The 13,659-nt window shown below is 42.2% G+C and overlaps 1 protein-coding gene across 8 annotated transcripts in view; it reads right to left on the bottom strand.

The window, feature by feature from the left end:
* SIK3 (SIK family kinase 3) overlaps positions 1–13,659 on the bottom strand; it is a 256,319-nt gene that overhangs the window by 42,401 nt on the left and 200,259 nt on the right. For all 8 annotated transcript variants that reach the window (XR_003683519.2, XR_003683518.2, XR_008619560.1 and 5 more), the window contains exons 5-6: positions 9,484–9,608; positions 8,815–8,938 (exon numbers count right to left, since the gene is read on the bottom strand). Coding sequence is in view for 5 of the 8 variants with exons in the window: in XM_024131196.3 (XP_023986964.1) it covers positions 8,815–8,938; positions 9,484–9,608 (249 nt within the window). In the remaining 3 variants the exon portion in view is untranslated. The remainder of the gene's footprint in view (positions 1–8,814; positions 8,939–9,483; positions 9,609–13,659) is intronic.

Below are 13,659 nucleotides of genomic sequence, written 5' to 3'. Positions count from 1 at the left end.
TATCACTTTAATAATAAAATGCAAGAGTCTGATGGAAGAGTCTATAGGTTAAGTGATGATTCAATTTTTCATTTAAAAAAATTTACTGAATATTTACACTATACCAGTTGCTCTTAAGGCTTACGGGAGGATGATGATGTGTGTGTGAAACACAGTTCTGATATAAAGGAGCTTGCATTCTAGGGAAGAGGAGAGGAAGACACATACATAGCTATTGAACTAGGTAGTATAATATCGATCCCCCTTGAATAAATCCTCTTAAATTTATACCACTGTCATTGCAACTTGAAAGTATGTCTTGCCGCGGGGCGGCTGGGCCCGTGAGCCGTGGCCGCTGGGCCTGCGCTTCCGGAGCCTGTGCCCCGCAAAGGGAGAGGCCGCAACAAGTGAGAGGCCCGCGTATCGCAAAAAAAAAAAAAAAAAAAAAAAAAAAAAAAAATTTACTGAATATTTACACTATACCAGTTGCTCTTAAGGCTTACGGGAGGATGATGATGTGTGTGTGAAACACAGTTCTGATATAAAGGAGCTTGCATTCTAGGGAAGAGGAGAGGAAGACACATACATAGCTATTGAACTAGGTAGTATAATATCGATCCCCCTTGAATAAATCCTCTTAAATTTATACCACTGTCATTGCAACTTGAAAGTATGTCTTTAGTATATCTCAGGATGTCCACGAAGGGAAGGCTGTATCAAACAAACACGACTAGGCCTAGAAATATCCTCTAATTGGGAGGACACTTCATTCCACACATTACTGACAATAAAGAGATGCTTAGAATTCTTAAACTAACTGCATCCATTTGTATAGCATGGCCTCCCACACAGCTGTAGATACTCTGGAATTCAACTTGGCTAGAAGGAGCTGGACTATGAGGCCTTCCCCACTCGCCACCCAAATGCTCATTTGAAAAATGACACCAGCTCTGCTGGAGTTTCTAGATCCTTCTGGCAGAAAAATGGATAAACTCAGTTCAAGTCTATGACAACAGCCTGAGAAAAAAAGGATCTTGTTTTTTAGGACTTCCTCAACTACATTGTTATCTGTAGCACAGTAATGGCTGACCTGACAGGCTGGAAAGCGGCTGGCTCCAGCCTCCATAGAAAGAGTTAACTCTAGGTCTAACGAGGCGCACTTATGCCTAGAAACTAGAGGTGTCATCAGCAAAAAGGCTCAGGGAAGGACTCTAGGTTTCCTTTACATGAACTCGAAACTTTTTGGTACTTGAAGGACGTCTAGGCTGAGAGAAGACTAAACCATCTTATGCATTCATTTTCTCCCGTGCCTTTATCCTTCTGACAGCAGTCTCCAAGGGCCTTGGGATTCAGGCCTACGCTGGTAGGCAAGGCCGAGCACATGTATGTCCCTGAGGGCAGAGAAATCACACTAGTAACACAGCAACCGTCTACTCATTTCCTAGATTGGGTTGTTTGTCACTTCCTGTACTTAATCTTACAAAAAATGTTATTCCTACTTAGGGAATTACTTGTCCAGGATTAAAAAGTGACCACATTTAGGATAATTATGTTGGCGTTCTATGAGTCTTTAAACTTCCGTGTTAACGTATATCATGTTATAAATATTAGCTCTTTCTAAGTAGTTAAAATGTTACATGGTTTATTTCTAAGCACTAAGACACAATGTGGCTGACAGCATGGCTAGCTATTTCACCAGTATCCACTATTGGAAGCCAGCTCTGGTAAGGCTTGAGTAAAAATCTTTTGCCATGATGTGGAGGTGGAGGGGAGAACGGATCCAAGTTGCTCACAGGAAACACTGTGGACACTGGAAAAGCAGAGGAAGTGGTTTGTTTACACTGCCCTTTCTTTGCAGCGGTGTGGTGTAGTAGAACAGACACTGAATTTGAGTACTAACTTGGTCACTTATTACCTGTGTGGCTTTAGGCATGTCAACTAATTTCTTTAACCTTCAGATTCTTAAACTTCATTGGCAAAATGATAAATGCTAGTGTCAATACCAATTCCAGAGTACAATTACATAGCTCAAATTAGATCAAGTATGGGAAATACTTTGTAAACTTGAAAGCCCTAAAGAAATGTAAATTACCGTTATTGATATTATTATTTGAATTATTCGGTAGTGAACACTGCAACAAATCTATGCATGCATGCATGCATTCATTCAACAAATATTTACTGAGTGCCTACCAGGACCCATGCACTGTCCTAAGCCATGGGAATACAGCAGTGAACAAAAACAAAATAGTATTACAGTCAAGAGGCAGTGGGGATGAGGGGTGGGGACACAGTTAACAAATAAGGTCAGGTAGTGGTAAGTGCCATGAAAAACCGTGAAGCAGAGTTACGGAAAGGGGTATCAGGAGAGGTCTCTCTGGGGGGACATTTAAGCAGAAACCTCAAGTTAGGTGAGGAAGCCATGTAAATATCTGAGGAAACAGGAATGCGTGCACTTGGAAAGTCTGAGAAACAGAAAGGACGCCTCTGTAACTGGAGCTTGGGGCCTAAAGGGAAGAGAAGCAGGAAATGAGATTAAAGAGAGGGGCCAACCACAGTGTGCCTTGTAGGCCATAATAATAATGACTTTTGGAATTGTTTTCTAAGTGTAAATGAAAGCGACTGGAGGGTTTTAAGCAGGATCCTATTTACTATCTACATACTGTTTTAATAAATCCTACTACATGCCAGATACTCGGCTAGGCTAGAAACAACTGTGAAAAAAACCCACATTTTGTCTTTACTTTCTCTAAGCTCACAGTCTGGTATGGAAGATATATAATGAAAGAAACAATTACAATGAAATGTTTGGGAAGTCCCATGATAAAAGAAAGACTGGTAGAAATTATCAAGATTCTTATTTTTATCACATCTAATTTCTTGCTCTAGAATACAGGAGTGGGTGGCATGGGGTAGGGTAGGGGGAGGAAGAAGTACCCCAGGCAGAGCGAGCTGCTCCAGAGAGTATCACTTGTTCTGGGAAGCAGAAGGAAATTAGGGCGACTAGATATAGAATGGGATCTGGGGCTGCAGAGACAGGCACGAGCCAGGTCAAAAAAGTATTACTATGTCATTGTTTTTCAAAAAGCAGTCATGAGATCAATTCAGAAAGTTATAATTAGCATTTTTAATGTAATAGAATAAAATGTATTATAGTGCACTGTACCTAGTAAAGACAAGTTTTGCTTTTTAAAAAAACTTTTGTTCAGTTATATGTATATATGTATTTTCTAGGTCACTGTATAAAATGTATCTTTTACTATGGTCATGGTCAAAAATGAAGTCAGTGCTCTAGCCACATTAAGGAGCGAACTTCAGCCTAGAGGCTATGGTAAACCATTGAAAAGTTTAAGCCAGAAAATGATATAACCAAATTTGTGTGTGTGTGTGTGTGTGTGTGTGTGTGTGTGTGTGTTTTGTCGTATATAGTTTAGAAACATTACTCATGCAGCCGTGTGGAGAACGCATTAGAGAGGGATAAGGCTGGAGCCAGGCGTCCATTTAATTGGCTATTATTTAATCCAGGCAAGAGCCACTACAGAAGTGTCTACAGGAATGGAGGGTTGAATCTACAGGATTTGGTAAGTGAGTGGCTGTGGTGATGGTAAGAGAGGAGGAATCAAGGCTAGTTTCTTGGTCAGACGGTGACACCATTCACTAAGATAGGGAACACAGAATGGAGCAAGCAATTCTAGGGAGGGATTAAATTCAGTTTTGAAAATGTTTCCATTGATGTGAATTCAAGACATACAAGTAAAGCTGACTGGTAGCAACTGGTTGGATATATAGCCTCTCATCCCAGAGGAGAGGTCTGGGCCAGAGAGTTACCCAAGTGTTAACTGGGGACTGAACATCACTGTGCTCCCTGAAGCCACGGCAGTGAATAAGATGCTCAGAAAGATGGTATGAAGAAGAAAAGATTTAAAGGATGAAAAGAGAAAGAGAAATCTGGCAAACAAGGTGTACTCAGAGAGACAGGAGGAAAACTGGAGAACATGGCATCTGAGAAGCAATGGGAAAAAAAGTGTTTTAAAAAGTAAGGAGTGACTCAACAAAAAGAAAACAAACAACCAAATTTAAAAATGGGCAAGGGACTTCCCCAGTGGTCCAGTGGCTAAGACGCCACACTCCCAATGCAGGAGGGGCCTGGGTTCAATCCCCTAGTTGGGGAACTAGATCCCACGTGCCGCAACTAAGAGTTCCCGTGCCGCCACTAAGAGTTCCCATGCTGCAATTAAGACCTGGCACAGCCGAATAGATAGATAGATAGATAGATAGATAGATAGATAGATAGATAGATAAATAAATAATTTTTTTAATGGGAAAAACATTTAGACATGTCACCAAAGAAGATATACAGATGGTAAACATGCATATGAAATGTTAACCATCATACATCATCAGGGATTACAAATTAAAGTAACAAGATAACCACTTCACATCTATTAGAACGGCAAAAATCCAAAGCACTGACAATACCAAAAGCTGGTGGAGACGCAAAATGGCACAACCACTTTGAAAGACACTTTGGTGGGTTCTTACAAAACTAAACATACTCTTATGGTATAATCCAGCAATCACACTCCCTGGTATTTAGTCAGATGAGTTAAAAACTTACATCCAGGGGGCTCCCCTGGTGGCGCAGTGGTTGGGAGTCCGCCTGCCGATGCAGGGGACACGGGTTCATGCCCCGGTCCGGGAAGATCCCACATGCCGCGGAGCGGCTGGGCCCGTGGGCCATGGCCGCTGAGCCTGCGCGTCCAGAGCCTGTGCTCCGCAACGGGAGAGGCCACAGCAGTGAGAGGCCCGCGTACCGCAAAAAAAAAAATGCTCCGCAGCGGGAGAGGCCACAGCAGTGAGAGGCCCGCGTACCGCAAAAAAAAAAAACAAAAAAACTTACATCCACACAAAAACCTGCACACGGATGTTTATAACAGCTTTGTTCATTATTGCCAAAACCTGGAAGCGACCAAGAAGTCCATCTGCAGGTGAATGGATAAGTAAACTGTGGTACATCCAGACAATGGAGTATTATTGAGCATTAGAAAGAAGTGAGCTATTAATCCATGAAAAGACATAAAGGAAACTTATATGCATATTACTAAGTGAAAGAAGCCAATCTGAAAAGGTTACATAATGTATGATTCCAACTATATGACATTCTGGAAAAGGCGAAACTGTGGAGACAGTAAAATGATCATTGATTGCCAGAGGTTAAGGGAGCAGGATGGATGAATAGGCACAGAGGATTCTTAGGGCAGTGAAACTGCTCTGAATGATACTATAATGGTAGATACATGTCATTATGTATTTGTCCAAACCCACTGAATGTACAACACCAAGAGTGAGCCCTAGTTAACGATGGACTTTAGATGGTAATCCAATGTAGTGTCGCTGCAGGTTGATGGACCGTAACAAATGTTCTACTTTGGTGCCGGATACTGACAGTGGGGGAGGCTATGGGTGTGAAGGGCCAGGACGTATATGGGAGCTCTCTGTACTTTCTGCTTCATTTTTCTATGAACCCAAAACTGCTCTAAAAAATAAAGTTTATATTTAAAAAAAGAAAGAAAGGAGTGGTGAGCTTTTAGCATTTAGCGCTAAATACTGCTGGGCAGTCATTAAGATAAAGACCGAGGATATGCAATAGATTATGACAAGATCACTGGTGACTCCGGCCAGAACAACCCAGTACACCCCTTCTCTGCTTCCTTCCAGAGTAAAACCGGAAAGAGCTGTGTCCATTTCCTTTCTCCACCTCCCTTCTGGTCCTTCTCGGTCTCATCTACACGAGTTAGGGTCTTGCTCCTGCTCCCCCACCAAAACTGCACTTCAGGATCATCAGTGATCTCTTTAAATCCGATATTCAGTTCTGTATGGCTATTAGCATAACTGATGACATTGTGTGCTCCTACCATGCCTCCTGTCCTTCCACTGACCCTACCTAGGACTGTGCTAAGTCACTTCTCTGTCATCAAGGACTCTGTAGTTAATAGCCATTGTTTCATGATCATTAGGTCCAGGTGGCCTCTGTGCTCTGGTGTTCTCCAAACAATGATGAGGACCTTTGCTGACATATTCCTGGTGCCCATTAATAGACTAGCTACCCATGAATAAATATTGACTTAGGAATGCACTTACTGTTTCCAAGCACATACCCACCCCCCTTAGGTTAACTATAAAATTGTCCCCTTGGCAGTGCACAGTACCGTTGTGAATGTTCCTGGATGGTTGTCTGCCTGATCCTACTTACTCTGTGAGTAAGTTACCCTATAATAAGCTGACCCATTGATCACCTGGAGCTGCCTACCTTGTTTTTCGGTCTCAAGATGCCTTCTCAGTTCAATGAGTGCTTTCCGTTCCCTCCGTCCTCCAGCAAAAGTTCTCAGTCATCTGACCTATCAGCAGCACCCCACCCAGTTCCTCATTCCCTCCTCCCTGAAACATTCTCTTCACTTGTTTTCTAGAACAGAGGACCCGCTGGCTTACCTTACTAGCAATTCCTATGCTGATCCCTCTTCACGTTCCTGATCTCTGAATATTAGTGTGTCCCAGAGATTAATCCTTAGACCTCTTCTCTTCTCTGCAATCACGGCCTAAAAAGTGACCTTATCTCAGAGCTTAAAATACTGTATTATCTATATACTGATCATTCCCAAATGTGTGTCGCTAGCCCACCACTCCCAGCTAAGCCACAGTCCTATAGTCAACTGCCTATACAGTATCTCAACTTAGATGTCTAATGGGCACCTCAAACTAACACATATAAAATATCTCTCCATTCCCATCTCTGTTAGCAGTAAATCCATCCTTCCAGTTGCTCAAGCCAAAACCCCTGGATTATTAATAACTACTTTTTCTCTCACATCAAATCCCACATATATGTTGTTGGAGCCAGACTGCCTAGGCTCAAATTCTAGTTTAGTCACTTAGTAGCTGTGTTATCTTGGGAAAATTGCTAAACATCTCCTGGTTTCAGTTTTATCACCTATAAAATGGGGGTAATAGTCCCATGTATCTTACAGGGTTGTTAAAGTAATTAAATGAGTTAATGTTTGCAAAATGCTTGAAACAGAGCCTGCCACACAGTACATACCATCTCTCTCTCTCTTTTTTAAAAAATATTTATGTATTTATTTATTTGTTTAGGCTGCGCCAGGTCTTAGTTGTGGCATGAGGGATCTTCGCTGCAGCATGCGAACTCTTAGTTGCGGCATGCAGGATCTAGTTCCCCGACCAGGGATCGAACCTGGGCCCCCTGCATTGGGAGCGCGGAGTCTTACTCACTGGACTTCCAGGGAAGCCCCTGTATTATCTCTTGAATCTGACGACTTCTTACCATCCCCACCTCTACACCCCAGTCTGGGAACTAGCCACCAATATCTCTCACCTGGATTATTGCAAAAGTCTCCTACTAACTGGTCTCCCTCCTTCAGCCCTTGAACCTTTCAACCAACAGAGCTGCCAAAGTGATTTTTTTAAAAAACAAGTCACCGTAAAGTTCTTTAGATATTTTTGCATGTTTGAAAATATTCATAATAAAAGTTAGAAAAAAACGGAAAGTCAGATAATATCATTCCTCTGTTAAAATCCTCTGATCCTTTGCATTTCGCTCAGAGTGAAAACGGCCTTTACACTGACTGACCAAGCCCTCAAAGTGAGCTCTCTGTTGCCTCTCTGACGGCATCTCTCCTGTCCCCTCACTCATTCCTTTCCAGCACAGAGGCTTCCATCCTGTTCCTCAGACAACCAGTCATGCTCCCTCACTGGGGCCTTTCCACCTGCCGTCCCCTCAGCCTGGAAAGCTCTTCCTCAGACTGCACGGCTCACGCCCTTGCCTTCTTCAAGCCTTCGCTGAAATGTTGACTTCTCAGTGAAGGGGTTCCCTGACATACCTTTCCAAATAACCACCCACCCACCATCCCTAACCCCCCTTCTCTATTTTATTTTTCTCACAGCTTTTTTCTAAAATGCATTTTAGAAATAAAATTTCTGACATTTATTCTAGATCCAATTCTCATTTATTCTAAAATGTAATTCCCACGTGCTTATACTGTGTTGCCAACCCAGTGGACATACACTCTGTATGTTGTTCCTTAAAGTGAAATCATGATTAAGCAAAACTAAATAGACTGCTTACAGCATTGTCTCCAAAATGTTCTTTTCTTACCTGCACATAGATGGTGATGAAACACCGTGGATTCTGGGTGTCTGGTGTCTGTTTTCAGTGTTAAATTCTTCTAAGAGCTACCTACCCTATTCCTCACTCATTTAAAAAGTACTTTTTGAGTCTGGGGGATAAATGTCATAGAAGCAGGAAATGTAGTAGCAGTAAGATTAAGATGCAAAGCCTGCTTTATCCTTGGCATTTATTACCACATCTCAATGGGGCCCCAGTAAATAGAAATATCATCCTGAAAAAGGGTGAGAGATGAGGTGAAGACAGGGGTGAAACTACTACGACTACTGCTACTATGCGATGGACCTGTTAACTCTACACACATTATTTAATTTAGTTCTCATAGTAGCCCTCACAAAACTGTCAGCCATTTATTGACGAGGAAACTGAAGCTCAGAAAGACGTAGTGATCTGCCACACCACGCTAGTAGTCCTATGTAGAGCCCAGAGCCAAACTCAGGAGGGTTATCTGATGCCAAAGCCTAGATGCTCTGTTCCTATAGAACCTTGCCTCTGGAGGTGTCAATTCAGCAAACCGGAGCCAAAAAAGGTGGTTAAATGGGCAATTTACACTCTGTCACTCAATTCCTGGGATAACTTAGCATGTCTAATGTTCCATGAACCCAGTCACAGCTGTGTGATGGCAACTCCCTTACCTGTGGACATAAAAAATGGGATGCGGAACTTTCCACTCAACACCCGGGCCCGCAGATTCTGCAGTGTGCTCCCATCAAAGGGCAGGGCACCACACACAAGCACATAGAGGACGACTCCGAGGCTCTGCATCCCAAACAGAGAGTACGTACAATTAATCACATCAGAGGAAACAAAAAAGGCCATTATAGTATGTGTATGAAGATAATGGTGAGTCATGCACGAGATAATGGAACAAACTTTTTCTTCGTTTTTTATGAGAAATAATACGGGGTATTGTCTAGGCCAATCATCTTTAGAATAGTCAGCATTCTTCTTTGCTTCCAGACATTACTTTTTGGGAACATAACTAGAATTTCTCTCAGTACTCATCCTAGGGAGAAGGCAAGTGGCAACAACAGAAAGAACTTCTGTTCTTGGCAAGGGTACCCATCCAAGCTTGCCCTAGGGATTTTTTTTTTTTTTTTTTTTTTGCAGATGCAAAGGGGGAGGTTGAACTCTGTGGCCCAGTCCATAGACAAAGGTTGAAGAACAGACTGCACGAAGAATTGGGAATTCAAAGAACAGGTGATCAATTCTAGTGCAGTACTACGTGTTGTCCAGGATAAGGACAGCTGTCATCAATCAAGGGTAACTAATGCTATGGGGTATAAGAAAAGGCAGTCACATACCCAGATGTCCACTTTGGGCCCGTCATATTCCTTTCCTTCAAAGAGTTCAGGTGCAGCATAGGGAGGGCTGCCACACCAGGTCTTTAGCAGCTGCCCAGGAGTGAAGAGGTTACTGAAGCCAAAATCTAGAAAGACAAATGGATATAACTCATGTTATCTTTACCCAGTGAATACTAGTTTCTAGTCAATAGAATAAAGGTTCTGGATCCTTAAGTCTGAATATCAAAGACGAAAAGAGAACCTTTAGAAATTATATAACCAGCCGCTTAAATTTAAAGTAATAGTGAAACAGAGATACAGATGGGCTGGAATGCAAGAGACACATGGTTAACTAAAAGTAAATATGATTGGTTTATGTCAGCAAACCCAGCACCGTTTCCTTCATAAATCTGGACTGAGTGAGGTGAGTGGTATTTATTTCTTTAAGAACAAAAATAAAATTGGATAATGATTGATATTAAGACCACATCAGAATCAGTAAATACAAGTTAAGTCTACTCACCTAGACCCAGGATTTTCAGATTATTTTTACTTCTTATGACAAACACATTTATGACCACTAGAGATACAGTGAACTTAAAAATTAGACAAAGTGACTTTATTATCATTAAGGTGGCTTATTCAAAATAAAGAATATGCAACTTATTTACAAACAAACCATGAACACTTTCATTTTAACTTCAACTGCTTTTGTGCTTCAACTTCCCCCCTCCGTTTCTCCCCCTCCCACTGTTTGAAGAGAGAGTTGACGGGAGACAGGAGGGGTGTGGTTTGGGGAGGAATACTAAGAAAATGAACAAGGATGGTAGGCAAAGGATAGAGTCTCGCTGACTTATAAGTACTTTTATGCACATAGATATTTAGATGAACAACGTGCAGGTATGACAGGCTAGAGCTCCCTCCTGCCCCCAGGCCTACCACATTCCCATAGTCCCAGCAGCTGAAGACTCTGGGCACCTCCCTACTCTCGGAAACTCTCCTCCCTTTCCTAGTTTTACTCTCGTTGACAACTCTGCCTCCTTTTGCTATGTGCTTCTCTTCGTCCTACCTTCTCCAGAAGGTGTTTTCTAGTAAAGCATGTGCTGATTTTGACTATCTCTCCTTGCCCTGTATTTTCTCAGGGCCAGCTCTTCTGGTCCCACAGCTTCCACTCTCATTTGTTTGGTAATGATTCTTCAAATTTATATCTCTGGCCCTGGTACCATGCTTAAGTTCCTGACATGAACTTCCAGTACATGCCTGGGAAGAAACATCTCAAACTCCCCATTTTCCAAAATCAAATCAGCTCTTCCAGCAACGTTCCCACGTTCATTCATGGCGCTACCTTCGCATCACTAGGAGCCCTGGCGTCTCCGTTCCTTGCTCCTTCTCATCTCCATTTCAAACTGGAGGTACAGCTTTTACTGCTTCTACCCTGTAAGTGTGTCTTGAACCTACCTCCTTCTTTCCATTTCCATTCCTCCCACCTCAGTTCATACTCTTATTATCTCTGACCTCGACTGATGCCCTTGCTTACTACCCTCTATTTCATTTCCCTCTAAGCCACCCATTCATAGCACAGTGAATGTGACACAAATCACATCGTGCTGCCTCCTTGCTCAAAAACATTCGGGGGCTCCCTTCTGCTTACAGAACAGTCTAGCTCTCTTAGCATTGTCACTTAAGGTCCTCATGACCCAGCTCCATCCAACCTTTCCAACTCACTCCTAGCCATTCTAGCATCACTAGACTGTGCACAGCTTGTGTTTATGTGCCTCTCTTATGCTACTTATTCTCTGTGTCATGCTTTTTCCCTTCCTTGCCACATTTGAAAGGGCACTCATTTTCAAGGCCCAGTCACATATTACTTCCTGTATGAAGCCTTAACTGACTCCCACCACAAAATACCACACCAGTGGCTTCCTCCTCTGTGCTTCCATGGCCCTTTGCTTATACCTCTACAGCCCAATTACAACTCTGCCTCACGCTATACTTAGTTGTATTATGTGTTTATACCCTCCACTAGTTAGTAAATGGGAGGGATATCGTTTTATTTATCTTAGTCTCCACACAGTGTTTACATACATAGCAGGGACTCAAGAAAGGGTCACTAAATTAAACTGCAATAAAACCGCAGTAAAATCACTGGGCCAATCCTCCTGTCACCTCCTGACTACTGGAGTCTTTTCATACTGACTGGCAGCTGGCCAGCTACTAGAGCCTCTACCTCCCAGCCAGCCCTCCTAAGGTTGTAAAAAACTTAATGATCACAAGGGGCTTAGAGGTCAGAGCCATCATCATAATCACTATAGCTACTGCAAGGAGAGAAATCCAATACTCTCGTTCATCAATTCAAAATAAATGCCTCTTCTGCCAAGTCTTCCTGAATCTCCTATAAGAAATGTCCTCCACCTACCAGCTCTGCGCTCCCTTATTACTTTGTATTCCTCCTTTATTTTGGGTATTTACATATATAAATATCCTATTCTTCTAGCTCCTTAAAAATATCCTGTCTCTCTAGTAGAGGTCTACCCCCTCTCTCCCTAGTTCCTTAAAAATAGCTGTTTCACCTCTGACTCTCTCACATTACCTAGCATGCTGCTTAATTTAAACACCGTAGGTACTTAACAAATGTTGACTATGAATGCAACTGCAATTAAAGCCCTAGCAACTAACCTACAACTTTTGAAACCCAGTACTTTTAATTTATAAGTTAAAGTCTGCATGCACTGAAACCTGTTTTTCTTAAGAGACTGGGGATAGGATGCTAAAAATCCCAACAAATGAGATTCAGCAGAGCAGGTATCTTTGGGAATTATCTAGAAAGAGGGCTCTTGATATATCTTTTAATTGGTTGGCAAAGACCTTCACCAGGTCCTTTCCCACGACTAGCCTTCTCTGCACAGCGGGGAAGACATGCTGATGGAGTCTGTAATAACTAATGGACTCTGACACTGGTGTGATTGGATAGCAAAGTCCAGAAGAGTCATGGAGTATTCTGCTTGTGTTTTGAATGGAGAATGCAACAGGGCAGGCAATGAATTAAAACCACTTGATTTTAAAACTTCCTAATAAGCAGCTTAAAGTATATAGGAAATCTGTCATTTTGAACAACGAATGCTCTCTCTACAATTAGTAACCTTTCTATGGTTTTACTCTGTCGGGCAGGAGAAGGCACGGACTTAATGGCACGAGCTTGTTTTTTAGTCTACCAAACAGGAAACCTTTACAAAGGAAACAATATTAAAGGAAACCATCTTCAGTGATGGTTATAGGCTTAGATTGCTATTAGGTGTTTATATGAGAAATGAGTGTGCAAGAATGAATGACACGATCAGGGCCTGACATCTAGAGATGCCACATCGGGGGAAACACCTGCTTCCAGAGCATGTTACAGCCACACAGCTGCCTTCAACAGCCAGACCCAATGACCGACAGCAAGATTTCAGTAAGATTCAGCAAGAAACCCCTCACCAGCAGCTCGCTCCTATTCCCTACTACAGAGAGCAAAAACCCTTTAGTCTTGTAAATCTGTCACGGGGTCTCCTCTAACCATTCCAAGTATTGTTCTTACTCCTAACCCTCAAGTGTTGCACCTTTAAGCAAAATTTGTTTTGCCATGCTTGCTATGACACTTGTTGGAATGGACTTGTTCATCTTATTTTGGCTCAGTAGCTGAGCCAAATGTCTTTCAGTCTTTACAAAAGCTTCTTATTCCTAATGTCTCTTTCACGGTCTCGAAGTTCCTCCATTATCTTCACTCATGTATTTAACATGTATTTCTGGAACCCTTCCAATCAGTAGAGCAATGTGTTGGTTCCTATGAAAGAACCAAAGGCAGAAAAGATATGTTCCTATGGAAGGACTCAAAAAGAAAGCAGAACTTAAGTTGAGTGGATTGGAGCTGGAGAAGCAGAGGGGGATATGGAAAGGGTTTTCTAAGTGGTGGCTGGGCAAAAGCAGAGTAAAGGCAGATCACTTGGAACTAGTGTGCTAAGTTGAAGCAACAATAAAGAAACTGCCCTGGGTATGATGTAGGGTTCACCAGAGGTATATGGCAAAAAATAACATTACACAGTAGCAACGGGCCAGACAAAATATAGCTTTAAATGATACAACAAGGACCCTAGATTTCACCATGTGGACTTTTCTTTCTTTCCTTTTCTTCTATTTTCCCCAAAGTTATGAATTTTATTA

Source organism: Physeter macrocephalus, chromosome 16, assembly GCF_002837175.3.
Source record: "Physeter macrocephalus isolate SW-GA chromosome 16, ASM283717v5, whole genome shotgun sequence".
Taxonomy (NCBI): Eukaryota; Metazoa; Chordata; class Mammalia; order Artiodactyla; family Physeteridae; genus Physeter; species Physeter macrocephalus.
The sequence above is the reverse complement of the archived record's forward strand: the minus strand, read 5'-3'. Positions and strand labels throughout refer to the sequence as shown.